We start from the raw sequence: 28,000 nt of genomic DNA, 5'->3' as shown, positions 1-28,000 counted from the left end.
TGTTCGTCTGTTGCAACGGCAAACGTCAAATCAACGAACGTTGAGTTTAAATTATTTAAAAATAAAAGTAAACTAGACAAAATTTAACTGAAGTTGGGTGTGTAAAATGAAAGCAACACTTGAAGAACTTATTTCTTGAAGAGAAACCTTTAAATCATGGCATGGTTACAAATAATTTCATGATTTTATTCTCATGTCAGTGTTGGCGGCTACAATGCCGTGTGGCGGCTAACATTTTCACGGGCGGGTGAATGTTTCATCTGAGCGAAAATAATAAGAGCTTTTTATGAAAAAACCGGTTACGTTTATTCAAGGAAATTGTGGGATAACATATCTTATTTTATTGTGTAAAAATGGATTGCAAACTGTGAATAAAAGCAAAGAATTACGTTCGAAACAAACAGTTTAAGGGTTTCTTCGCGTACGATGGTACAAAACAAACATAAATCACATTTCAACATACAACCATCAAACAAACAAAAGCGCTTTTGGCTAAGTTATTCAAATGGAGCAAATAAAATGTGTTGTAAATTACAACATAAACAAAACCGTTTCAACCGGTTCCGTTTGACAGTTACGTCAACTGGTCGCGCAAGTGTGCACGCACACACATTGAGAAATGCTGTGTGTAAAAAGCAGGAGCTGAAGAAAAACCATTCGTTGGTTCGGAAAAACACTGTGCGAAACCGTGCTTGTGCTCGTGGGTCTAACGTTTGTGCCAGTTTTCAGTGTAATTTCTTCAAGTATGTTTTCTGAAACGGTGTAGAAACGGTTACTAACAAATCGTAATATATTGTGGAAGCAAATTAAGCTGTATTGAGTTGTGTTTTGTTATGGCAAATGGTTAAAAATCGTTTTTTTTTTCTTAAGGACGGAATATAAACATGTGGTGTGACTCCTATTCTGAATACTGGTCCCATAATTACCTCAAACACACACTTAGGAAACACGTTTTCCACAAGTCCTTACGGTGGGGGGAAAAGAAAAGAATAGAAGGTCATACTGGAACCGTGAAAAAACGGATACTCGTGGTGTGTATGGGTGTGTTGGTGAGAAGTCCTTTATCCTGTCTACCAAGAACACAGCCTACCTAGGTGTATTTTGAGTTTTGAAGTGTTGATTCAATCCGATTACCGAACTGTGTGGTGCGTTTTGAAGATCCCAGCGAAACGCGTATTCAAGGCGAATCGCACTGCTTCGATCGGATACATTTCGAATGCGAACAAAGCAGCTCTCAGTTTCAGTTTACCCATATGCAAAGCAACCCAATGCACGCTAGCAGACGAAGAGTGCGTGCGTGCGGTGGTGAAGCGAGAGGAGTGATCTAATAGAGTGAGAGAGAGAGAGCAAAGCAAGAGAAATCCATAGTAAACTGGTTAGATTTTCAGAGCACATAGTTGGTGATATTCGGTGTGTTATCGTATGGCGAATAATTAACGGCGACAATTAATGGATGGAGTGAGTCGACAAGTGTTTTGTTGGTGGTTTTAAGAGAGTCGTCTCCTGCTGGTGCCTTCCGTTTTCTTTTTCTTAAAGTGCTTTTCTATCTCGAGCCCCCTCCCGCTATGCATTTGGTTGTCTAACGAGCACGTTACGCGGAACCGCGCTGCAGAAAACGCGCACCGCATTGCGTGACATTACAACGTACACACACAAGCGTACGTACGGTGAAGGGAGAGCTGCTAGAGCGTGCATGTGTGTGCCGGTTGCTAAGCTAAAGCAGACGATTACAACTTTTTACACGGCAGAGGTCAGGGATGCTCAGCAGTTTCTATGGCCATGCGTGTGTTTGTGTGTTGGAGCATACTTTGAAGCCTAAACATGTTTTGAGGTTTGAAGAATTGAAGTTGAAGTTTCCGAATGTAACACATTACAACAACAGTTGACGGTGTATGGTTGGAATCGACTTTGCAAGTCGATCAGCTTCGTTCAGCACTTTTAGTGGTTTCCATGTTTAACTTAGCATATTTTATGGACACATTTTACATACTGCATATTTAAGAACCCCTGGCTGTCAAACGCCAAACCTTGCACAGCTGATGGTCACTGGAAGAGTTTGCGTACGACCAACCGGATAGGGAGAATGTAGGGAGTTGAAGAGAACTTAGAGGCAGCTGTTTACTTGACAACGTACAACTGTTGGGGAAGTCCAAGGGAGGAGGTCCCTGAGTTGCGTATTTCGGGGTGGAATCGGCACTTGCGATGTTTCTCTCCCAATTTTGGTTCGCTCTCTTTCGACGGTCATATCTCGAGGCCAGGCTCTCGCGAGCATAGGAGGCATCGGTTTTTTCGTTACAGCGCGCACTGATGAAATAAAATTCTATTTAAAATATGCTTGACCAACTTGGATTGGAATGCTTTGGTTAACGCAAAACGGGGATTACCATAGCCACTATACATCACGCGATGCCAACGAGTTTTCTAAACAGCATATGCTCACCAATTCAACGCAAACTGCCAAGAGTTTTCGCATGCTCTCCGGAGCAAAAGCTCGCCAAACACCCATCCAAACCACCCACCCGAGTGGGGTGCGTCGTCGTCCACGGTAACCAAAGTAGCTGAAGAAGATTCTCCTTTGCCTGTTTATTCACAGTTCTCGCGCTCACCTGCCGGATGGTAGGTCACAGCAACAACTTCAGAAGCCGCCGTCACTATTGCCTTGCATTGGCTCGAGTAGAAAGTGTTCCGAACAGTGTTCACAGTGCTTCAAAGTGAGTGAAGAGTAGTAGTTATCCAGTGGTGTAAAATACACCTGCAACAAAGTTTCATCCTTGGGAAGGAAATTCGTGGACGAAAGGTTCAAAGGTGTAGACCATCCTACACTAGAGCGGTTGGTTTTTTTTTCGTCTGATCGGTTCCGTCTGCAGGAGCCAACGAACTCATAGCTTCGATCCAATTCTCCTCGACCCTCGACCGTGTGTTCGGGAAGGGGTTGCGAGCCAATTCTCGTCCCGTCGGTTAATCTACGCCCCCAACTTACCCCAACCCGGAGTCCGGACGGTTCTGCTTCACCCAATTCAAACACCAGCTAAGGATGTGCCAGTTCAGAGTTTTCTAGCATCGTTCTACAGCGAAAGGAAAGTTTGTGTAAGTATTACAAATATTAATCGGGTGTTGTATTTTATGTTATAGCTAGTTCTTGTGAGTCGGTGCTTCTCAGGTCCTAAGACAACTGTCTCGTTTTTTGTTTTTAATCCAAGTAAGCTACTTGAACGTCACTTTATTTCAAGCACGAAGACAATTGTTTAATGGCCTGAGGTACACTCTAATTTCAGCTGAAGTCAAACTCTAGAGACTGTCGTAATTCCCTTTTGTATTTCTTAAGCCTACAATGGAAATCATTTCCAATTCCAATGAGCATGTACATACCACTGCTTCACCGCGATATCCACATTTGCGTTGGGCCTTAGTACGCCTTTCTATCTTCTAATGCTGTGTACTGCCGTCGTGTGCTTTTGAATACAAGCATCATATGTGGGGTACATATACTTCTGGTGAACAAGATAAGAGAATAACTGGTTCCCGTGGTTCTCTACCCCTCTACACCAAGTGGGGGCAACTTGCATAATTCGTCTCCTCCTGGTCCGTCTCGACCGGTTCATTTTATAGTGCAATCAAGTGTGCTAGCACACTCGTGTGCAACGAGTTCTAAACCCGCTCCAGTGCAGTAACAACGCCGTCAACAAAAACTAGTGCTACAAGATACACCCGGGGTGCACGACCTTGCCGACGTTGGCTGTTTGGTCTAGCAAATGTGAACGCGCGAATCGATTGCGCATGGATGGATGGTTTTGCGGATCGTGACGTTCTGCAAACGCTTCTTCACTGTCTGCCCCGAGGGTAAGAAGATACCGTAAGACATGGCCGTTCGGAGGCCATTCAAAGCGCGGAATTGGACGACGAACTTGACGAACTTCCTTATCGTCCGGAGCGGAGAGTCCAACCGTCTTGTTGGTGGGGATACGACGCGTCCGACACAACAGTGCCCGAATTCGATGCTCACATATGTGTGAAGTGGTGGTGCATACGTACCGCTTTGTTTTTGATGCGGAACAGAGCTTGCCGAGCTGGTTTTGAGTGCAGTTTTGTTGGCTTTGTTTTGAACCTTTGCCTTCTGCGTGCTCTGGTGGTCTAGCGTGAGTCATTATTGTATCTGCGCCTTGCAACAAGTACACTGAAGTGGTCGATTGTACAGTTTGAAAGGGAGCTGAAGTTGCTATAAATGGTAATGCTATGCTAAAACTGGCGTAAAGTTTTAGCAATAAAAGAACGGAAGCAATGCTCAACCGGCACAATTTTGAATACAGACAGAAAATGACAGATTTTTTTCTTTATTTCTGCAACTACTCGTTGTTTTACAAATCTTTACAGTTTTTGGCCGTTTCTGAGCCTAGAAAATAAGCTGCTGTCTTAGTTCCAGAGCGATTGGAAAAGGCTATACAATTCTGCTCTCTAAATCCTTTTTAGAAGTCCAGTTTCCACCAACTGCGTTAGCCGATCTTTTTGAGTGACAGCTATAAAGCCATCAGGCGATTTCTGTTGCATTTCAAATAGCTACAGCTCTGTCAGGAGGCTAAAATTTGTCCCAAAAAATCGTGCCTCACTATTTCTTGCTTCGCTCAGAGACAAAGCCAGTAAGTGATATGAACAAACTTTCAATTGCAGTTCCTCAACTTTTTTTGTCCTTAGTTGTTCAACTGATAACGTTGTAATTACTTTGTCTGTAGATAAAAATTGCATGATAAAAAATCGAAGAACTCCTGGGTAAATTGTTAGGATACATGGATAATTCATTATTGGACATCATATCGCGACGTATGCTGTAAAAACAACGTTACTGTTACTTTCGTTTTTGTTGAGTCTGCGCTTTTTTTCCTGTGAATTTGTCCTAAGAAAACTCTTTAAATTTCACCATCTTCATCCATATTGAATGTCAACTTGAGAGTCTAAAGTTCATTCCGAACCTTATTCCGAGTATCTTACAAGTCTCCACAGAGATTGATTTTCAAAGCATCAATCGATATTATACAGTTGTGTTAAGGTAGGTTCAGTGGTGGATAGCCTGCAGCAGGAAACAAAAAACCACCTACAACAAATAATCGAACGACTGCTGTTGGATCCTCTTCTTTCCACATCGTTTGGCCACAGAACCACATCGTTTGGCCCCAACATTGGCAAACGTGTTGATGTTTTAGATGGCCAACTCAGTTCGTCCAATCTATCGCTGGATCGTAAAACGAAAAAAAAAACGCTCAAAAAGACAAACACACAGCTGCACGTAGAGTATGACGCTAGCACAACGGACGCTGTACGGTGAATCCTCCTCTCGAAAAAGCACGTACAATCTGCAGTGCCGAGCAACATCCGCAGACACAACCGAGCTGCGCTGAATTCCACTTTATCTACTCTAGACTCAGGCTCATGGGCTCGTCCATTGTAACAAGTGTACAGACAAAAAAAAAAAAAAAGAAATCTTACTACGACAACACAGCCTAAAACAAGCAATTTTTTGTGGTTTCGAGCTACGACACAATGTTTAACATGGCCCCACGCCGAAACGATGCAGTTCGCAACATGTTGTCCCGCTGGTCGACCGTACAGCGGGTTTGTTGGCATAGGTCCAAAACTGGAACTGCTTGCCATTTCGAACCGACCGTCGAAAGGACATTCCATTCGGCTGATGCATTCTGGTCCCATGCTCACCATCCCGTTGACCTAGCGTTAAAATAACGGAACAACGTCCTTTGCCGCCGGCTTTTGCATATGACCTTGAGTGGTCGGTTGATTTATCTTGTGGCTTGTTTTCCTTCCAAACGCTGCGTAACAACGGTGTGCTGTTTGCATTTCCTTCTATATTCATGAGATTTATGAGGTTTGTGGTGTAACTTTTTTTTGCAGTTTTTGCTTAAAAATTGTTCTTGTTTTTACTTTGAGAGTAAATTTATGTACTGGTGCGTTACACTTGTGTGACTACAAATGGTTGATAAAAAAGTTTGCTTTTGTTTCCACTAAAATTTGCTCGAATACTTGACGCATTATAATAAGCGAGTAAACATACAATAAACACCACTGGATCACACGTGCCGGAGTGTGAAAAACGAACCGCATCGTACCATTAACGATAAATGTATCCTTTAGTGAGCGTTTATATTCGACTCGCTCGTTACGCTTTTCCGCGTGTAACGGTGGGATTTATCTCGTGGTTGCTGGCGAAGGTTGAATTTCAATGTTTTCAGTGGCCCGTAATGAACGATAAGCGGTTTTTAACGAAGATAAACGGATTAATTTAAGAGCAAATAAAAATACACACCTGACCACGACTGCGAGACAAATCACGGATATATGCATTGGCCACGTGACTGAGTCTAAACGAAGCTGCCAAATGAAGGCTCGGTGATTTATAAGTTAAGCATGAAATATGAGAGCTTTTTTCCCTTTTTTGTTCATTTTTTCATCAAAAGCTCTCGTTTCGTATGTAAAATTTGTTATTCAATTTACTTTTTCCGCTGTTATCAAGGGTTTCGAAATAATTCCCTACCTTGTGGTTCTTTATCTCTGTTTATTATCCTGAGAAAAACTACACATTCCAGGCACATTGTTGTTCATTTCGTGTCCGTGAAGAACGTAAATGAAATAGAGCAATCAGCATGGAAATCGGCGTGCACCAGAATACTGTGCCGCAAGCGGTTATCACATGAAATCTCGGTTGTTCCCTTTGTTTCCCATGTGTCGTGCACTCAAGCAGGTGTAAATAACATCACCCACCGCTACTGTTCATCCAACCATCCGCTTCCGAATGCGGAAAAAGCGGCGGATGCTGTTCCAAAGCGCCTGTCATCTCGACCGAAGCGAAAGCTATCTCGCTGGATAATTGTGTACCAGATAATGGTACAAACGCGGATGGGGTTTTCCCTGATCGTTTGACACACCACACGTAACACCGATGGTGGAAAACTGTTTCCGTCGAAAGGCGCGTAGTCTGCGGGCATAATAACATTCCACTGTACCGAATTGTGCAGAGCATTGTTGATGTCAATGGCACGCGCCAACTCGAACGATGATCGTTATATGGGTGTGCTAGGAGGGATGGGGATTGGTAAACATAAACGACTGTATCGTTGGGTTTTATTTCCAATTTTACGCTTTCATTCCATAAGTTAACATCAACAAGTCCCTAAGTATTCTGCTTGCTTTTATAAGACTGGTTTCGTGAGCAAACTTCAATCGATCGAAGTATTGCATTAGTAATCGTTTGTCACTGGGAAACTTTTAAAATATTTCCATGATGTATTCTGTTCTTAAACTTTTGTAAAAGTGTTTGAAAAGAACTATAAAACTAATTTAAATAATGAGAACAGAGCAACAAACATAAGCGAACTATGCAAATAGCGATTCGGAACGCTTGTCCACCCGGCTGGTCATCATTGTTACGCATGACGGTTTACGCGCTGTGCTACCATCTGCTGTTTGTGTCATCGTAACACTCAGCAAATAATGGACCCGACCGTTGAGTTTTTGGATAATGAAACCACAAAAAATAAACACAACGAACACTCCACACCTAACGACGCTTCTGCTGGAGCAGCGTATTGATTTTTATTTATTTTACTATTTTTACCAGTTCGTTGAAACTAACGCGATAACGGCAATGGCGCACGCTTTGCCCCATCATGCACTACCGTGGACTTTCCTTCCTTCCTTTCCCAGGGCGATGCACTATTTATGTGCTGTGGTCAGGTTAATTTATTATGCTCATGGCACCAAGTCCATTGCAATGCATTGTCGAACCGGACAGAACATAAATTTCGGATCATTCTGCGCGAGTCTATAAACGGTTTGCGGTTTAAGCTTTTGCCAGCTCGAGTGGTGTAATAATGTATTCGAATAGATACATATTATGATTTTGAATTAGCTGAGGCATGAAACCTATCATTATTGTAGTTGTAGAAGTCAATCTTTTTTTCCTATTCCCCTCAAACGTTATGTTGAACACATGATTCCTTCAGTATATTTCTTTTTGTCACGATCCTTCCATTAATCGCCATCGTTCATCAAACGCGAGGTGGCTTTTTTGTGTTCCTTTTCGAAAATAGCGAATTGATTTTCCCAACAGTCGAACAGTAGTGCGGTGGCGTTCATACCACAGCCGCCTATTAGTTTCGATCGCTTTCACTTCGGAAAAGCCGTCGAACAAAAGCCATTTTCGCGGACCATCAATCTTTCTTTCCCCTGGAATCGTTCGCCAAGGATCGCTCTATGCTCGTGTGTGATAGAGCGTTCCTTTCCTGTTTTCCTCTCATTGCTGTATCTATTAAAACCGCTCCTTTCGTCGGCAACATTTCAACTTGGACTGGCTGGCGTCACCTTTACTGTGGAAGGAAGGCACGTGCTGCGCCACGTTTGGCGCCAGCAATGAATGTGTTTATCGATGTCGCCGTCGTCTTTGATGCTGTCGTCGTCGCCGCCACCGTACTGGTGTCGATACGGCTAGAAGCTTGCTGTGGCAAACGTTGTGTTTGTGCGTTTTTTTAAGGATTAGTCATTACATCCTTTCGTTTTATGTTCTGTCTGATCATGTTTAAAAGGATCAAAAGCATGAAAATCATGTCTGATTGTCCTTCTGAATTGCAATGATTTAATATTGTCCTATTTTATCTTCGTTATAAGTATACTAATATGCTTTATATCTATGTTTCAATTTTCGAATCAAACTCAAGATGGCTTGAGCGCCTTTGAATATCGGTTAGCTACTGTTATCGATTTTGCAAGACGATAATCGATAGAGATGGCTTAATATCATTTTATTTTAAAGTTTAAACTATTTCAATACTTTTTTTATTGATTAGGGACGGCTTGGCCGTATTGCTAAACTATTTCAATATTTATTCTTTAAAATTTCCTTTCAAATTATAATTTTTGTTTGAATTAGAAAATTATTATTTCGTAACAATTTTTTTCCATATAATTCAGTTACCCAGCAACTTTTACGAAAGTATTCAAAAGCAAACGGTTAAAATAGGTTATGCATTTCTTCCTGCTCAGATGAAAATTCCTTCCCGGGCAAAACCGGCAAATCTTTAATAAAGGCTGCTATTTTTATGAAGCCCACCAGGCGGCTCCATTGATTTAGTCGATGGTTGACGGTTGGTGTCCTTAGCCGAGCGAGCCCGTAGCCCAGCGCTAAAAGGCACGTGCCTCTAGGTTAAGGGTAAGGATATTTCGTACCACCCGTCAAACGATCATTTGTCTCTGCCTCAACTATCCACACACACACACACACCCTTGTTGCAACCCCACCGATGGTGCGATGGAGGCGCATGATGGGTTTCACCGAACGTTCGTCGCCCGAGACAATACGAGAGGTTCAAGGTTTTTGTGAGGTAGTTTTGATTTTCTTTTTTTCCCTCTAACTATGCTTCCTCATTTCTTGAACACCTTCGACGTTCCGCTGCTCGCTCGCTTTCCCATACCGGCATAATGGAACACGTGTATGGTCGAGAACATAGGCTTTCTCCTGGTGTGTAGTATGCTCCTCACCCCGACAAGCCATTCCCTTTTAGCGGTAGAAGCCATGTCATGGGGCAGTTGGACTGGGCTGTGAACATCCGTGGCATGCTCGGTATGCATGTTTACGGGTATTATAAATACATTAAGCACTATCCCGGAGTAATTTATTGGACGGTGCCGGGGGTCGTCTAGAATTCTTCGGCCCTGCACGTGTATCAATCGATGCTAGTGAGAAAGCAAAACGGGTTGCGTTTTCTTTTTTGTTTTTTTTGTCGCTCGTTTTCGAGCGCTGTTATGCAATAAATTGGATAAATCTATAAATCGTATACATAAGTAAGCCGTATCATAAATAATATGTGGAAGAAAAATGATTTAATGATTGTACATTTGTAACTAGTTTTCTAATAATTGCTGTTGTTTTTTTTTCTACGTAAGAATATTTTATGACTCAAGCTACAAAGCTCTAAATGCTTTAAAATGCAAATCAAGCTAGCGAAAAATGGAAGAGAAGATGACAGCCGTAGAAATTCCTCTTAATTGATTCATTCGTTCACGCCGATCATACGCTGCACTCGAACGTGAATTCATTCGGCGATCACACACCAACCCCGGCCTGTCACTCGGAATGATCATCGTGTTCATGCATTAGGTTGAGCGAACGGCCACCCCGGTTCAGCTGATGAGCGGTCGGTATGGATCGGTTCCGTTCCGAGCCGTTGAAGCAGTTCAGCTTCCGGCTTCGAAGCTGCCACATCCCAAGCAAGTTCTCGGTCCGGCTCGGGAAGCAGCAGCAGCAGAAAAACCTTTGTCCGGCACAATGACTCGTTAGTGCAAATAGTGCAGTTCGCGTGCGGGCAAACAGACATCGTTAAATCCCCCCGGTGGTTGTTTAGGGTGTTTGTGGTACGATTGCGGACACAAGATGTATCCGTCCGGTGCTCTTTGTTGCTGGTAGCACTTTTCTCTCTTCCTTGTTCCGCTCGATTTCTTCCGAGCGGTTTGACGGGGGAGCGCAGACGGGTTGGAGTGCCGTAGCAGCAGGTGGAGTGCAGGTGGCCCCGGCTATAACATTTCGGGAGGGGTTTTGTTGTTGTTTATAATTACCCAATCGATTGCCGTGGAACCATGTCAGGTTGTGTGCCTGCCAGCAACGGGTTGGCCTCACACAAACCAAACCAGTCGCTCAACAGTGTGCTTGCTGTGGGGAGGTGTTTGGCCTTTGCGGTGTTGCCGTTTTTGCTTTATTTGTGGCAAAAGGAGTGCGAAAAAAAAAGAGACACGGTACGATATTTTTAAAGAACCAAAACAAACCACCGTGGGCCACGCACGCGCGTCACACGGCACGGTTTTTGGGTGGTGTGTACGGGCTTAGTCCGCGCTTTCGTTCGTGACCTTTGCAGAAGACGCTGCAGCGCCCTATACGCGTCCGATAGTCCGTGCAACCGGTGGATGTGATTTCGTCGGTTTGTTTTGTTGAATAGTGATGCATTCCGTCCAAGAAGTGAGTTAAAGTGTGCGTACGTCGGTGCATCCCTACCACTAGTGCATGTGGAGCAGAATAGTTGTCGCCGAGTCGGCTGTTTGCACTCTTCCTTTCTAGCCACGACTTTCACCCATGCCGGCGTGGAAAGAAAACGAAAAGATAAGAGCTAGATGATAACACGAACGTGTAAGAGGCTGCCACATTCGCAAGGTTGCTGGTTAAAGGAAGTAGAGCTCTCTACGTCCATTCGAACGCGTAATCGGCAAGAGGTTAACTGTCATCACCGCCGTTCAAGCGTCATTCAAAGCCGGCTTCTGGAAGTGTCCGACCGGTGGCATCATTATCAGTGTAGGATGATCTAAATACGGCAGAGCAAACCAATCGTTCCGGTTCGGCAATCGGTGTGTAATGCTCCCGGTAGAGCGTCACCGGACCCACATCGAAGGGCTGCGGGTGAATTAGTTGTACGAGCGGGAGAAAAAGAGCATTCGCTCACTGCGTGGTGATTGGTTTGGCGTGTGTTTTTGCAGTGATACGGTGCTTTTCGTGGAACCAACTGATGGTGGTGATGGTTTTTCCAGTGTCACAAAATATTTAGCAATAGGTGGTGTTTTTGTGAAGGACTGTTTTGCTGTCGGTGATACTACGACGGCGGTTTTTTCTGTGATCTTTAGCGGCTAGCAGCGATGGTGCAGCGTATCATGGTAATAAACACAAAATAATTGAGCTTCAAACTTGATTGATTTCCGTTAATTAACGACCAAAGTTCAAAGCGAATAAACATTTTGCAATTGTTCAATGGGAGTTATTGGTAGTTACTTTGTTCACATAAAATATTGACTTGAGTGTACTTTTAAAAAGGTGGCATTAAATGGCTAATGAAGCATTAAGTTATCTCAGAACTGATCGTTAAAGGAACTATCAAGCATCGTTATTCACTGTTCCTCCGATGCTTTCGTGTAAACAAAACGTGCAAATCAAGTTGACCGTTTGATCCATACTGACCGACCACTGTTTGCTTTACAATTTATCGTAATAAAGACGATTTCTCAGTGAATTATACTGCCCTTGTGAGCATTTCTTACGCTAGGCTAATTGTTGAGCAAATATAATTTAATATACACATTCTACTGACGCTGCTTTGTGAGTGTGTTTAATGTGAACACCACTACAAATGGAGTTGAAAATTGGAAGAATAATATTTTTCTCCTATTAACTTCCTAAAAAAACATTCATCACTACCTCCAAAGTTATCAATAAAAGTCTCGAAATATTCTTATTCTTAGAATGGAAGCAAAGTAGACCAACAAAAACAGGTCGCCGAAAGGATATTGTTACCACACGGGCAAAAGGAACGTTTATTATACATTCCTCATACCTATGCTGCTTTGCCCTGTTTTGGTGCCATTGTTACACAATTATAACGCCAATCAGCTCGGACGTAATGAAACATGAGCCACATGGGCCACGGCTAGACGACGGCCCAGAAAGAATAACTCGTTGCGTTGCTGTGCTGTGGCGAAGTAATGGAATTCTGCCGAAAGCAACTTGATATGCTGTCTGCTGTTAATATCGAAAAGATTCATATTTTTTTACCGCACACAAACCGCAACGGTTGAATGTTTCATGTTTCATGTTTGTTTTTTTGTTGCTGGTTGCGCTCATGAAAGCGAAAAGTGTATCACAAAGCAAAGGAAACCTACAACTAATGGGACATTATCTAGATGATAATGGCAAGAACCTTCGATCGTTGATTAATGGATCGGACTACACCCCGAAAGGGAGAGTTCTTCTTTTCATCCCCGGCAAAAGACACTGTTTTAATTTGTCACCGAGGGAACGATTTTTCCACCTAATTACACTTCAATTCTGTGTCGCCGGGCAGAAAGGCAATCTCGAGGATGAAACATTGCTATCAGCGTGTTACGCTACCGACCACACATTTTGCTAGTCAGCTGACCTACATTTTCTTCGTTCTTGTGTGATGCGTTTGTGAAGCGTCCAGAAGTAAATCTGTGTCACAGAGACCGGTTAGGGATGCTCGTACGGAATCAATGTTACGCAGTGGACGGTGGAAGGTTTTAGGATTAATTTATCATCCTGCAAAGAAATGCAGTTGCAATGGGAAGTATGCGGAAGGATAAATACTTTGACTTGTGGAATCGTAAAAATTGTTGGCGATTTATGTCACCGCAACGAATTTCTATATCAACAAAAAATCTTTTGATCACATTTTTTGCCCTCTCATCTTATATGCAAAGCCATTTTATGCTTCACATGCTTCACGGTTTATTTACTCAAATCCATCCCGAACGCATACGCAATGTTATTGTTTGGTTTGGAGCTGTGTGTGTTTCCGGTTGACCGAAGCTTGGTTGGTGGCATATTTTGTTTATAGCACAAGTAAAGAATGCTGCTCAACGGTGGATCAAGATCTCCCCAACAATGTTCATTCAGCCCAATGCATCGCGTCGCTTGAATGCATCATGTGTTTACATCAAGCATATTTTCAAGTGTGCGCATTATGGTGTGGAAGTGAAATGAAGTAGAAACATTTTAAATCAAACGACCGGAAATGGATGTACGATTGGAAGCACTTTCTTCTCCGAGATGAAGACGTATAAAAGTAAAATAAGTACAAAGTAGCACCGTGATGGATGGATGCTCGGTTTCTTTGGCCTGGCTACGTACCACCTAACTTATAATGGATCAAACAATAATAACTAAGCTTGTTTCCTCTAAGTTGAGATTCTTCCTCTCTGTGAAATATGGCCCGAAGGGTGGTTGGTTGAGATGCTATAGTTGAGGAATTCTTTACTAGCTCGGCCATAAAGCAGTGTGCATATTGGTGGATGCAACCCAGCAAACCCCAGGTGAATGTCAGTAAACTTCTCGGCAGCACTCCGGCAAGAACGTTCTGTGTAGTTTTAAAAGAAGCCCCAAACACCGAGGAGCAACATATAATGTTACTGAGGAATGCCAGCAATTTCGATAGTGCACAGCCATTTCGCCGGCCGGGTCGAAGGTTGTGTTAATAATTTATTATGGCTATCCTGCTGTAAAGCTATCTTTCGCACCGTTCGGTAAGGCTAAACATACGGTCCATAGTGTGAAGGGATATGCACGTGCCCGTCGTGGCAAAGTTTGTGAATTCTTCTACAGGGTAGCGCTTCTTGGTGCGATGCAACCTGTGCAGCAAACTGTAAGCTGCTCATTTTGCATAATTTAAATTTAAGAACATTTTCCGAAGCTACCGACTGAAGCCGGATGAAGATGAAGAACTCCGCTCGCAGCCATTCCTTCGGGAGACGGAAACTGGTACCGCGAGCTCGTTCGCTCGCTATGAAAGATGCAACCGGAAGCAACTTTCCGTCCCGTTGCGATCTAGGTCAATGGGCTTATCCATCCGCTGCTTACTCTATTTGGCTAGTGACATTAGCCGATGCATTGTAGGCAGGTGCAAATCGGGACTCTGTGGAAGGTAGTTCCAGGGTGTTTTTTTTCTCTACTGACACACACAAACACACACCAGGAAGGCATTGTAGTAAAATTAGAATTTCCAGAGAATATCCACAATGGGGTGCACCGGGTCGTTCTCGGTGTGGGCTGATAAATGAGCAACCGGGCGAATAGATGAGCGTGTATGTGTTCCATGTGTCCTTGCAGGACTTTCGGGACAGTACGGAACGTATTCTCGCCAGATTGGAGAAGTACAGGGGGGGGCTATGGTGCTATTTTTAGTCGGCAAGCCTTTCACTTCGCCCGTTTCCAAAGTTCGCCATTAGCTCGGTGTCATGCCCGGTTCCGGTCGTGTGTGGCCTCCGGATCAGTCTGAGCAAGGAGACCCACTTCTAGTAATCAAAAGGAAAACTTTCCGCAAATCCATTCCCATCCATCCCATCGTGTTCGTGGCTGCCAATGCAAAGGAAATGTCTGCTTAATGATGTTTGATCGTTATGTGTACTGAACCACAGGCATAGAATCAATAGCAAACGCCTTAAGGGCGAGAGTTCGAGAGATGCCGGACGGTTCAATTTTATCAATAAATTCTATCGTTTTTCATTGTTTTCTACTCTTCCTTCTTTGCTGAACATACCGAACAAATACTGTACGCCCCAAAACACAAAACGAGGACCTACCGTAGGGGCTTCACTTTTTGGGATGTTTGCCAACCTGGCACCACTATTTATACGCCACTAAGGTATTGTGTGATAGCGAACCTGAAGGGAAAATTCTCGAACAGCAGTAAACACGCTTTGCTCGTTTTCTATGCAATTAGGTTTGATTAATTGGTGCAAAATTTTGGCTGGAACACCAGCGCACCGGCTTATCGTAGCACGCGATGCGAATTGATGATTGAATACAATATCTATCTGGCACTATCATGTAAGGAAGGATTTTACCAGGCTTACAGCTATGATCGATTACCGTTTGGAAGGATGCAATTATCTTATCTTGACGGTGGTATTGATGTGATTTGCAGAATGTCCTATTTTTTTTTTGACTGGATTGGACCAGTTTTGAATTTTATCTCACAACCAACAAAGTCTCCAGCGCTTGGTTACTGCTAAATTAAGATGATTCGAATGGAAACTACGAGAACACTATTTTATTGCTCACCAGGTTAGCCAAGGGTGGGTGCCTCAGTTAACGAATTAGTGGAAATGTTTTCCCCAAAAATCAGTACGATGTCCTCGATTCTTGTAGGCGCCAAAGAGCCTGAAGACTGTGGCTGGAAAATAAGTTTGTGATATTTTGGGACGTTTGACCTTTGATTTTCTTCTTCTTCTCGTTGGCTTAACGACCTTCCTGCAGGGTCATGCCGACCAATGATATAATTTCTTAGCTGCTCCTTAGTCCGGACCATCTCATAGTTAGGATATATTCGGAGCAAATTTCAACCTATTCTTTTAGCTTTTTTATCGATAATATTTCTTGTTAAAATGGTGCTTATAAGTATGAGCGTTTTAAAATAAAAGGATTGTATTTGAACAACGATTCAAAAAACTAAAATCATTCATTCCACTAAAGCAAAACATTCACCACAATCAGCGCCAACGCCATCCGAGCAACTGATCAGCTGATCGTAGTGCGCCTCAATATTCCTTGGCCGACTGGCGATCGGACGTTTGACAAACAGATGACATTATCATTTTTCTGTCACGTTGCATCACTTGCCTCTCGCCGTACATGTGCATTGTAAGGTTAAATACACAAACAACAAGCCTTGTGGAGGAACACCGAAGCAGGCAAGTGGACTTGTGGAGAGATTGGGTCTCACGGAGTCTCGGAGGCTTTCTTCAAACAGTCTTCAACGTCAAAGAATTAATGTTAACCATTTTAGACGTTTAAAACCTTCACCAGTGCTTAGTGAAATACGTTAACAAGCTGAAGAAATTTTCATTCCATTCAGTTCACCACGGTGGACCGCGCTTGTTCATCAGCACGCCAATCCGTTTGTTGTTGATGCACCATTGCGTCAGATGAATTATGCACCGTGTTTGTCGCTTGTTTACCGCCGTTGATGGTGGTGAAATTTTCCGACCAAAAATCATACGATAATGCAGCCGGCAGTCTGTCTGCGTGTTTGTCCGAAGGTTTTGTGCTATTTACCGTTGATGATCTGCGGTGTATCAAAGCGAAAATGAGGTGGGGGAGAGTTCCAACACAACCGAACCCAAGCCGCTATGGCGAGCGTTCTAAAGAAGCGTGCAGGCAGGGCCCGCCACCGTACGTGTAATAATGTGCACGTTTTTTTGGGGTTGGTTGTATTTTTAAAATTTATTATTTGCCGGTTCATGCAAAGGATGCTCACGTTTGCCGAAGATTTGTGTGTGTTGTTTTGTTGTTATCCACACAGCTTCGTTTTTATTTTGTTACTGCTAAGGTGAACACAATTATGGGGACGAACGGGCTGAGATTGGATTGCATTTGGTATGATTGTTATTTTTACCCTGGCCCCATCCCATTTCGGTGCTGCCAACGCGTCATCCGTTGGAAAACATTTTATGTCTTCGCACAATCAACAAAAATCTGGCGGTGCACTACTAGGGGCTGAAAATAAGCACGCTGGCCAAGTTCAAGGGCGATTCGGTTTGGTTTGCAGTAGCGGCAGGTGACGGGAACTATTCGCGTGCACACAACTTTGTAGCGAATTATGCATGGGTGTAGATCCAAACGGGTTTTACGAGCTCATTTCGAAAAGGCGCGAACTATTACTAATGCAGTGCTCAGTATCTTCACACGAGCGACATGAGTAGATTGAAGCACACCGAACCAACAAATCAATGCCGGAAGATTGGACTCAATCTCGCTCTATCGCTCAGGACCAATTCCATCAGCTGGCCTATTCCACGATGTAGTCTCGCTTATCTCCACCATACGACCAGCACCAACTTCTTATAGCTTCTTCTTCCAACTGTGCAGTCAAGTTTTTGGAAGCGTTGGTAGTTCTCTCTGCCCATAGGAGCACAACATGATGACATGCGTTCGTCGTCTAAACGCACATGTGTTGATTATGAGAGAGCCCTATCAGCAACCACCGTAGACTACACACAATGTCGAGGGACGGCTTGCGACAGCAACTAGCCGCCATTGGCCCTCGTCGCCACATGCCACAGGAGGTGTGTTTGAAATGAAAAATGGCCAGCAAGCGCAAAAGTCGTCTGCCGTCCATGACCCGTAACGTAAACCGCACGATTAGGTAACACAATCGTGACGTTTTGCGGGACCTCCCATGCCAAAGAAGTTCGTGACACGTGAATCGATTCAAAATCGGGCGCGAAACAAAAAAAAAAACGAGAGCGAAAAGGTCATCGACCCCAAGTCAAGGCGAACGTGGTGCGCGAAATTTGCGTCACAATTAACGCATCGGAGCATCAAGGTCACCCGGAAAGGGTCTCGAACAACGTGCTTCGAAGGGTAGCTTAGTGTTCCAGCTTTTGTGGGTCACTTTTGATGTTCGCTCACTAACTTTAATAATAGTGTACATTTCACCATCAAACCGATAAAATTTCTGATAGTAATCCGACCGTTAAGGGTAGATGATAATACGGCTAATACTGACCTCAACTACTTCAGCCCGGCTTCACTTCCAGAATCCGGTACTCTGCGTATGCTTGATAGCGTTGGACCGGCTTTGTTACTAGGGGGACTTGGCTTCCCTGTAGATAAGAAGCACGCCGATTGGGGTTAGAGTTGTAGTAAGGTTTGATTTGGTCCAGGAAAAAAGAAAAGGTTACTCTTTCAACCTTAGTACTAGTTTTGTGCGAACGTGTCACTGATTTGCTTTGAAGGAGTGTCGTAGGTTGTTGCGGGAAGGGGTTGGGAGAAAAAGTCTATTATTGTGTCTTATCTTTAGGACCCCAATAATTTGACGTGCTCAAAATCAATCAATTTACCGTGGCTACGAGCCAGTGATTTGAAGATTCGGAAAGTATTAGGAGATGATAAGAGCAGCGATATGTAGTGAGAGAGGCCTGATGTTGGACAGGCTTTGCCTGACTCTTATCGCTAGCGCTAGGACCGCTGGTTCTTCTGATGCATGCCGAAATGATCCTCTAACATAAGAGTGATGGTTGAATGTGAACCACTATTTCGTTACGCACCTGTTTGACCTAGAAACGCAGTTCACCAGACGAGGGTGTCGTACTGGTGCTGATCATCGGCATGCACAAAGCAGCTCAGCTACATCAGTTAATCACACCAAACTGCAAAGTGTTTGCTGGTTCGCACTTATTCTAATTCAATCTAGCTAGGCATCGTGCCCGTACCACTTCTCGCAGCCTCATCAGGCAATCCGTCTGTCGGAAGCAGCTTTTGTGTTTCAATCTCGTTCAATATTGGTGTCCGTGCTGCATGATGCCGGGATGCGACACTTGTGCGACTCGGGCCCATAGTAGTTTGGCGTTGAGCCACGGTTTCATTCCCAGCGATTCCGCAAAGGTTTCGGCCTCGAAAGGTCCTTCGGCGTGGTGATAGGATATGACATTCAGGCCAATTTGACTGGGGGCGAAGCGTACATTTGGTGAAACATGGAACGAAAGTAAAACGACGCACACGTGTTCCGTGCTGATGGGCATGGTAATGCGTCACGGTGTGTCGCCTCTGCCACATCGCACCGTTGTTCACTTAATGAAGGTGATTTTAATGTTCACTTGGGAAGGAAACGATGACAGCCGTTTTGTCGTTGCACCGGGGGCCGCACACCGGAAGCGAACTGGGCTGTACAAAGCATTAATCAACGGCAAGCTGCCCAGCGCCCGGTGTGCACCACGGACCAGGGGGTTTCTGTCAGCTGGGAGGATGATTGGTGATAGCTAGGCGTGATGCAGTGGAACAGTTTGATGGGCATGGAAATAGAATTTTGGTTTGTCATGTGGGGAATGTGGTCAATAATTAAAATTCCTACAATGCCACTGGTTATTAGAATACAAAGCATTTAAATATCTATTTCACGCGGTTTCAACTGTTCAGATCATCTCAAGTTGAAGATATTTCTTCTAAGACGTCTTTCTAAATAAAGGGATTGTGCAACGGTAAAATAATGTGACCTGCATATACCAGCGACAGGGGTGAATTCGTATTCTGTTCCTGTTCATCCCTTCAGTCCGTACCTGACATTGGGACAAAGTTGATTGGATGCAATTAAACAATTGATAGCAATGTGGGCGGGTCGATCGGTCCAGTTTGGCTCTATTTCTTAATTGCTATCGAGCTGGGTTCCCGTCACGTATCGATCGACGCTCGACAGAGATGCACGAAGAGTTCGAGGATCTTCCGAAGTGTTGATCCCCGTTTAAATTGTCAATTTGACCTAGTTGTCGTACTGCCAAGTGGTTTAATTAGTGTAGCCCTTACGCAATGTGCTCCGTAAGAGCACTTGCCGTCTCACTCAACCTAGAAATTCGATTCTCTAATGTTCCGGTTTGCTTTCCATCCCATCGTTACAGATTCAACGCATCGTACGGTATAGTATACGGATAAAACCGCATGGACGCCTTTTCAACGAAACGTAGGCAACATTACGCAACTGGCGGTGATTTTCACTCCCCCACGCCCTATTCTAAACAAGCGCAGCGAAGGAGAAATATTTTTTCCGAACAAGAGGTAAGTACGGGCAGTAGCACCTTAAGAGGAGGCATCCTGTTGTGCCCTCTGGAATCTCTGGTACTAATTATTGGTGCGTTCTGGTTCTCCGATCGATTGTAGGTGTTCCGCATGCTTGCCCCCCAACTGGATCCATTAGCGAGGCGTCACGATCGCCATAATCGGGAAGAATGGATATTATCCGAACGCCTGGAAATATTAATATTAATGGTAACGACGGCGGCGGCAGCAGTAGTCTGGAGCCGCTGTTACGCAGCCCGCAAGGGGCCAAGTGCAAGGACAATAATGGTGGTGGAAGCGGTCTGCGGCAGCACAACTTTCCCGACGATCGACCAGCGCCCGGTGGACGGAACGGCCTAAAGGGTTCCACTGCCTCGCCCGGATCGGCAGCGTCGGTGACGACGCCCCACCGCCAAACTCCACCCCAGTGCCCGTCGACCGATTCGGGCAACAGTTCGTGTGTGAGCAGTGGAAGTAACGGCGGTGGTGGCAGTAGTGTTGGTGGCAGCTGTAGCAGTGCTAGTGCTTCCGGCGGTGGTGGTGGTGGTGTAGTGGATGATCCAGAAACTCAAAAACCGCACCGACCCTCGCGATCATCGTCCGCGTCATCGCTCAAGTCGAATCGAAATATTTACGTGAACAAAACCTATGATGTGGATGATGATGCAGGAGGGCAGGAGGGCGGTGCAGTGCGTGCAAGTGCCGATACCGGTTCGGCTGTTTCGATACCGATCGATGAGGGTATTGACGTGAATGTGTCTATTTCTATGCGGGGAAAGAATGGTGGCGCGCGTGCTGAAGGTCCAGCTGCTAGTGATGAGCAGGAAACCCAGGAAGAGGAAGAAATAAAACCACTGCTGGAGGTTACGAACGAACGACGCAAGACGAAGAGCATCGTGAAGAGTCCCTCGAGTCAAAGTATCGGTGGGGAGAAACCGGTACGCCAGCTTAGTCTGCAGTTCTCCCAACCGGAGTCCGTAATCGTGGCCGAACGTCCGGTGCATCATGTGCAGTTCAGTAACGGGAGCAGATATGCTAACGTGCCCGGTGGCGAGGGCGGAGAACGAACGGCTCTCGTCGGTGGACCGTACGGCCAAGGGATCGGTACGGGTGCGATGGAACCGCAGAGTCCAGTTGGAAGCATCCTATCGCACGGTTCGGCAGCTTCATCATCTTCATCCGGTTCATCGTCGTCGTCGTCGTCGAACGAGAACAGTTCGTTGGGTGCGTACGCTGAGGCACGTCCGCCGGATGGTGGTTGGGGATGGGTCGTTTGCTTTGCCTCCTTCATGGTGAACCTCATCGCGGACGGTGTAACGTTCAGCTTCGGCGTGATGTACATCGAGCTGCTGTCATACTTCGGCGAAGGCAAGGGAAAGACGGCCTGGGTAGGATCGTTGTTTATGGCGATGCCGCTGCTGTGTGGTCCTGTCGCGTCGTTCCTCACGGATCGGTACGGTTGCCGGAAGGTGACGATTATCGGGTCGATTATGGCCTCGATCGGGTTTGCGCTGTCCGCGTACGCTACCTCGATCGAGATGCTGTACCTCACGTTCGGCATACTGTCCGGGTTTGGGCTTAGTCTGTGCTACGTCGCAGCGGTCGTTATCGTTGCGTACTACTTCGACAAAAAGCGCTCCTTTGCTACGGGTCTGTCGGTGTGCGGTAGTGGCATTGGGACGTTCGTGTTCGCCTCGCTCACGCAGGTCCTGCTGGACGAGTATGGATGGCGCGGTACGACTCTGATCCTAGCCGGCGTCTTCCTGAACATGTGCCTGTGCGGATTGCTGATGCGTGATCTCGAGTGGACGACACACAAATCGAAGCAGAAGCGTCGTAAGCAGCAGCAGCAACAAGCCGACTCGGTGAGCAACAGTACGAATACGGCCGGAGGCAACACGAGCGTGCTGATGGGCAACGGAGGTATCATCGATGGAGTACCGATCGGGGGCGCTATCGGTGGCAACGGAGGTCTCGTAGATGCAGCCAACGATCACATCTACGATCTGGATGATCCACGCCTCTTCAGCTCGTTGATAACGCTGCCAACGTTCCTACAAAATGGCAGCGGGCAGGATAAGATAACGCTAGAGGTTCTCGCTATGCTAAGCAAGCAGCACAACATGCACGATCACCATGTGCTGCAGAGTCTCCCGACAGCGCGGATGAGCAGCTCGCGAAGCTTTAGTCAACCGCTCTCTCCTCAGAGTGGCGAAAATTTGGCCGATCTTAAGGAAGAGCAGGAACAGCAGGATAACACCACAAAGCAACCGGCGACACCAGCGGCCGAGGACAACAACGACGACGACGGTAAAGGGCAGGAAGCGAAGGAAAGCAAGCAGGATGATGATGGCAGCACGGTGGTGCAACCGTCGCGTCACCGAGCAGCCGGCGGTCAGCGGTCCGGTGCAAGGGGACGCACTGGGGGTGCCACCGATGCCGACGGCGGCACCCCGTACGAACCGGGCACCGCGATGCCGCCCGTGTTCCTGCGGCGGGTGCACAGCCACAGCACGCGCGGTACGGCCCCGCCGTCCGCGGGGCCACCGGCCGCGACCGCCTCCTACCTGAAGGATCTGCGGATGCACCGCCATTCGCTAACGTACCGCGGTGCTATGCTGAACATTCAGCGCTACCGGCTGCGGGCCTCCTCCTGCCCGGACATCTACCGCAACTCGATGACGACGATCGCGAAGGAGAAGTCCGCCTGGTACCAGGGCGTGGAGGAGTTCCGAACACTGCTGGTCAGTATTCTGGACTTCTCCTACTTCTCGGACGTGCACTATCTGCTGTTTGCCATCTCGAACTTTCTGCTCTACACGTTCTACGACGTGCCGTACGTGTACCTCGGCGACAATGCGTCCCAGATCGGTTTTTCCCACGCCCAGTCGTCGATGCTGATCGCGATCATCGGCATACTGAATATGGTTGGCGAGGTAAGTTGGAAGGGCGCATTGTCCTGCACGTTGGCTGTAGCTTTTTGTTTGCATGGTTCATCAGTATAGGGTAGGAAATAACTGAGCACCTGTTTTGGCCATACGCTACTCGGCATGTTTTGAGTTGCAGTTCACATAGAGTTTGATATTAATTTGATCATACGTACATATCATTTGATGCATGTGTTTCGTTGCAAATCGATTGCAAATAGATTATAGCTGCTGTGGCGTGAAGTGCTTGGGCTGACCATGCTTTGAAGCGAGCTTCAATTGTTCCTCGCGCATTTATCATGAATCAAGTTAAAAGTGCAGCACCATCAAGTAGTGTTTGCAGTAGTTTGTTCCTGCTTTCCCAATTTTCGATGCTCTGTCGTCTGCAAGGCACGCTCTCGCTGGCTCTGGATTTACATTTTCCGCCGCATGCACCAATTGCTCGTTCTAAAATTTTGCCGACACGTCTCGGAATATACGTTCCTTTCGATATATCGAATTCCTGATGTACTACTGACTGTTGTGTGGTTTATGTTTATTATTAAAGACGTTGTATTTTTTTTCTAGAACAATGAGAAGCAATTCTTACTCCCAAAAAAAAAAAACACAAATTGAACCGCTCGATTCCGTCCGCAAGAAGGTTTCACATTGGACACTTCCCTTCCCAACCAATACCGATACTCTTGCCCGCTACTGCACCCGTTTGAACAGTGTGGTCTCTATATATCTATATCAGTGTCTATCTATTGTATTACCTTAAACATGCGTGCGTATGTGTGTGTGTGTATGTGTGTGCCAGTGTCGGACTACGAATTACGGAACTGAGCATTAGAACTCTAGTAGGAGCCTGGATTGTGGACATGTTGGACGATTATTTTAATACCTTTTATTGTCGTTGTTCCTACCTCTTCTTCATCGTACTTCGTTAATGGATGGGCTGCCGTTTGCTAGGTGGTGCTTGGCTGGATGGGCGATAGAAAATCGGTGAACGCCAACTACACGTACGCCATCTGTATGGCACTGTGCGGACTGGTGACTGCGCTGGTACCACTGTTTAAAGATTACACGGTAAGAAAGAGGCAACAAATGGAAGGCATTAAGCGGTTGAGTCCATTAACGGTTAACGTCTATTTCCATCTACAGAGCCTGTCCGTGTTGGCTGGTGGATTTGGACTGTTTATAGCAGCAAACTATTCATTGACCAGTATTATCCTGGTGGAACTCATCACGCTGGAACGTTTCACCAATGCGTACGGATTGCTGCTGCTGGTGCAGGGTGTAGCGAACCTCGTCGGTCCTCCACTAGCAGGTACATCTACTCGTTGCCGTATTTTTTTACTTCTTAGATATATTATTGTAACATCACTAATGTACAAACAATCATCTTCCTCCGCAGGCTGGATCTCCGATCTAACAGAGTCGTACGATTTGGCATTCTATTTGGCTGGCTTTTTCATAGTCATTTCCGGTGCCCTGTTGCTGGTACTGCCCACGATAATGAAGGTGCGCAAAATATTGGACAAACGAAGGCGCAGTTCCGCCCTTGCCAATGGTGGTGACACGATCAAGCTCAACAAAAAGGTACCTTGAATTTCGCACAAGATGAAGAGCTAGAACGCCCAAAGCTAACGGTCTCCATTTTGTTTTGTTTTGTTCTTTCGTTCCAGAATTCTTCCGCCAGCTGTCAGCAGAACAATAATGTCGCAAACAAGCCGGTCACGCTGGATCTAAAAACGACGTACGTCAGCAATGGCAAACGTATCGTCACGGGTGTTGATGCCAAGAATGGTTCCACACCGAACGGAGGTCTCACCAATGGCTACAGGATGCCCGGGGACGAGGGGGCCACAGTTTAGGACGTGTATAGACGGGATGCACCACAATAATGAAGGGGGCCGGCTAGCGTAGCCTAAGTACCCGACGCAATCGGTTTCTTCCATAACATCCCGGAGAGCACGGAAAAGCTTTATTACGCGTAGCGATATCCTCTACCACCAACCATCCGTACAGTGCGGAACACGTGGCGCTTTTGTTTTTTTTGGGGGAAAAGATTTCAGTTTTTAAGGATAAGGACTAAGTTTCCCTCGTTCGCGATTCTTTTGTCGTAATCAAGCTCGGCTAAGGCTAAACAAGACACCCGGCAGATGATGGTGGTACCTTGCGCAGCGGTGGAAACATATACCTCAGATTCACTGTACTACGAAACCATCAAAAGCAATGCAACATAATTTAGGGGAAGAAATCGAACTGAAAAAAGTAATTAAAATCCGCTTTCACAGCTATCATTTGGTGCGTGGAGACTCTGCTTTCCCCTCAAATCCTTCTGCTCTGTTGCTGTGCTGGAGATATATTATGTGAAATCTCTTCCCAATTCAACTCTGTATCATTTGGTTTGTAGAGAACGAAGCTCATAAAACTCAGCACCATTTTTAAAATGTAACACGCGGCTATAGGCACCCTATTTATACCGTCATAATCAATCTATAGGAAAACCTTGAACATGCAGAATGCAAATTGCAAGCTAATGATGGCTAATAACACTTTTGGAGCTATTTGCATTTTGGATCAGCTAAAATGATACGAGTACTGACACACACACACACGCAACACTGTAGAGATTTGCACAGAATTTGAAGTATCCAAATGGAAATACGCACTTGGTATTTTGCAGAGGAGTCTTGCGCGAGCCGGAACTACTAACGACCGCCCCAACTTCATGGGTGAAGTTGATTTCTTGTTTGAGTCCTCCTCCTTTGGACTGCGATGTGGCTCGCAAAGCAGCCTCGGAAACTCTGAAGTTTCGGCATACTCTGTAGTGGCATAGTAGAAGCGACATCCTCCGTATATTAAAGCTTTTCGACTTAAAATTTCTGAACAAAACAAAAAAAAGTTGGTGGCGGGTGTGAGTGTTTTTTTTGAGAAAACTTGAATCCTTTTTCCGTATTTACTGCAATGCGGAACACTCACGCAAATTCCTCGTACGCCACGTAGTGTGGCAATGAGTTTGGTTTGGAGCGTTTGAACGGAACACTGGGTGACAAACGACCTGAACCGCTTGGCAAACGTGCCAACCGGGATGGGGAAAAGGAAAACCATAATATATAAATATATTCATCAGCTGTGATCACCTAGTATATATAAATATTACCAATTAAACTAAAGCTAGTAAAGCGATGCTAATTAGACACAACATTACACTGTAGCCGAGTATTGAAAGACATATATAATACACACCCTGGACGGCACGAGGCGAAGAGGGACCGGTAACAAGATGGTTAGGATAGGGAACTATGCGACTAGCAGCGGAAGACGGCTTTGAGGAAGATGAACAAGATGATGGGTGTGGTAAAAGACAAGCTGTAAGTTGGTTTTTTGTTTTCCTCTGTGACAAAGCAAGGAACAACTTCGCGAATCGAATACCTGCTAGGTTATACTATTTCCGTTTGTTAGAGGCAAGGGGGTGATAAGAAGGTGGAAAAGAAGGCAGAATCGAGCTCTTATGAAAAAGGTAGAACTCAACCAACCAACATACAACGGGATCAAACTCTCAACGCAAGATGAGGCTAGCTATGCTCAAGCAAAAGTCGAGCGGGGTGGGGTAACATTAATCGGGTGGCGTGCGTACACGCGTTCTGCCAAAGTAAGAAGAAAGACAGGATGGTAGTTAAAAGGGGAAGGGTCAACAGATTTAATCGATCCATATATATATTTTTTATCATCTAAATAGTGTACTGCTTTGTAAACACTTTCGCCAAACTCACGCTCGATAATGGACAGTGAGCGGCAGGATAAACCGTTTTATGTTTGAAGCACATAAGTTACGCCTGGTAAGTTTTTGCAACTTTGTTCGTTCTTACAATCGTAATGGAAATAGAAACAGAACAACTTAAATCTGTATCATTTGCACACTATTTGAGGAAAGTCGTACGAGTTCAAGGGAAAAAGGGGCGATAGTCTGTTAACTTGAGCGGTACTGAGCAGACAGAAGGAAGGAACATGCCAGGAGAATTGATGGCTGCTGCCCCCATGTTGCGTTGGGTCCAATAGTTGGGCCCATCCGATAGCTGGGACGGATAGCTGGGGCTCGAAATTGGAAAAGGAAAACATTCATAAATGACACGTTACCCTAGAACATACCTAATACTAGTAATTTGAATTAAAAGCATGTGTTGTTTGTGGGGTCGTTTATATATGAACCAAATTCGAGTAATTCTAGACCAACACATACGCAGAAGCACACGCACACACAGACACACTTAATGATGGAAGGAACCATGTAGTAACACTTGCGATCCATAAGAACACTTACTTTCCCCTTTCTTTCGGAAGTTGGAATAAAGATATTGGAGGATTTGGAAGTGCAGAGTAGAAACATTTAACTACTAAAAACCTTCATTACAAGAGGGAAAGCGTGTGGTGTGTGTGGGTGTGCGTAGTAAAGATACAATTTTCTCGCTGTTAGGTACAGAATAAACAAAGGATGATACACACATATAGCAAAAACAAATTATAACGTGACAGTGGAAGAAGACAAATCTCTAAAATAATAAAAAAAAACAGCTCGTTTCAGTCGAATTCCGATAATGGTTTTCATGTTTCGTTTCGTCTTTATAGCTACGAAAGAATTTGCGTTCAGGAAGAAAGTTTCATCGGGGGTTAGCAAGTCTCACGAATAACTTCAAAGCTAAGGTGTTACTTGCTATCGTAATAAGGATATGGATCTGAACTACTGAGTGCTCAGTATTTTAATTAACGGTCTTGAAATGAACGAACCTTCAAAGTCATCCGTCGGCTCAACGATAACAAGGACATCAAGCACCGCCACGGCATAGTAGCTGAGGAGCTGATCAACGGCCACGAGAAAACCGCCAAACCAGGTTTGTAAGAACGACTGAGGTTTGATAGGGTCATCCGAGTCTCGGGGGTGGGAAATTTCGGCCCACTGTATTTCTATAAGTCAATCCTCAATTTTTGC

At 45.3% G+C, this 28,000-nt stretch overlaps 1 protein-coding gene across 7 annotated transcripts; it reads left to right on the top strand.

The window, feature by feature from the left end:
• The first annotated feature begins 588 nt into the window (after positions 1-588).
• Positions 589-27,606, top strand: LOC118507701. Of its 7 annotated transcripts, none has more exons than XM_036046568.1 (8): positions 589-743; positions 2,594-3,087; positions 19,942-20,098; positions 20,201-23,034; positions 23,977-24,093; positions 24,169-24,334; positions 24,422-24,606; positions 24,693-27,606. In XM_036046568.1, the coding sequence occupies exons 4-8, from the start codon at positions 20,269-20,271 to the stop codon at positions 24,879-24,881; spliced, it is 3,423 nt and encodes a 1,140-aa protein (XP_035902461.1). In that variant the 5' UTR covers positions 589-743; positions 2,594-3,087; positions 19,942-20,098; positions 20,201-20,268; the 3' UTR covers positions 24,882-27,606. The 7 variants fall into 7 exon arrangements, with proteins under 7 accessions (XP_035902461.1, XP_035902466.1, XP_035902463.1 ...); XM_036046573.1 differs by lacking the exon at positions 589-743 and adding an exon at positions 1,440-1,458; XM_036046570.1 differs by lacking the exons at positions 589-743; positions 2,594-3,087 and adding exons at positions 10,226-10,410; positions 11,572-11,694.
• Positions 27,607-28,000: the final 394 nt, after the last annotated feature.

Source organism: Anopheles stephensi, chromosome 2 (genome assembly GCF_013141755.1).
Source record: "Anopheles stephensi strain Indian chromosome 2, UCI_ANSTEP_V1.0, whole genome shotgun sequence".
NCBI classification, from domain to species: domain Eukaryota; kingdom Metazoa; phylum Arthropoda; class Insecta; order Diptera; family Culicidae; genus Anopheles; species Anopheles stephensi.
This window is presented reverse-complemented; position numbering and strand designations above follow the sequence as displayed.

Coding starts and splice junctions, on each gene's coding strand:
- LOC118507701 (XM_036046568.1), top strand. CDS start 20,269: ATGGATATTATCCGAACGCCTGGAAATATTAATATTAATGGTAACGAC. Junction 23,035..23,976: donor TACTGAATATGGTTGGCGAG/GTAAGTTGGAAG, acceptor GCCGTTTGCTAG/GTGGTGCTTGGCTGGATGGG. Junction 24,607..24,692: donor CGATCAAGCTCAACAAAAAG/GTACCTTGAATT, acceptor CTTTCGTTCCAG/AATTCTTCCGCCAGCTGTCA.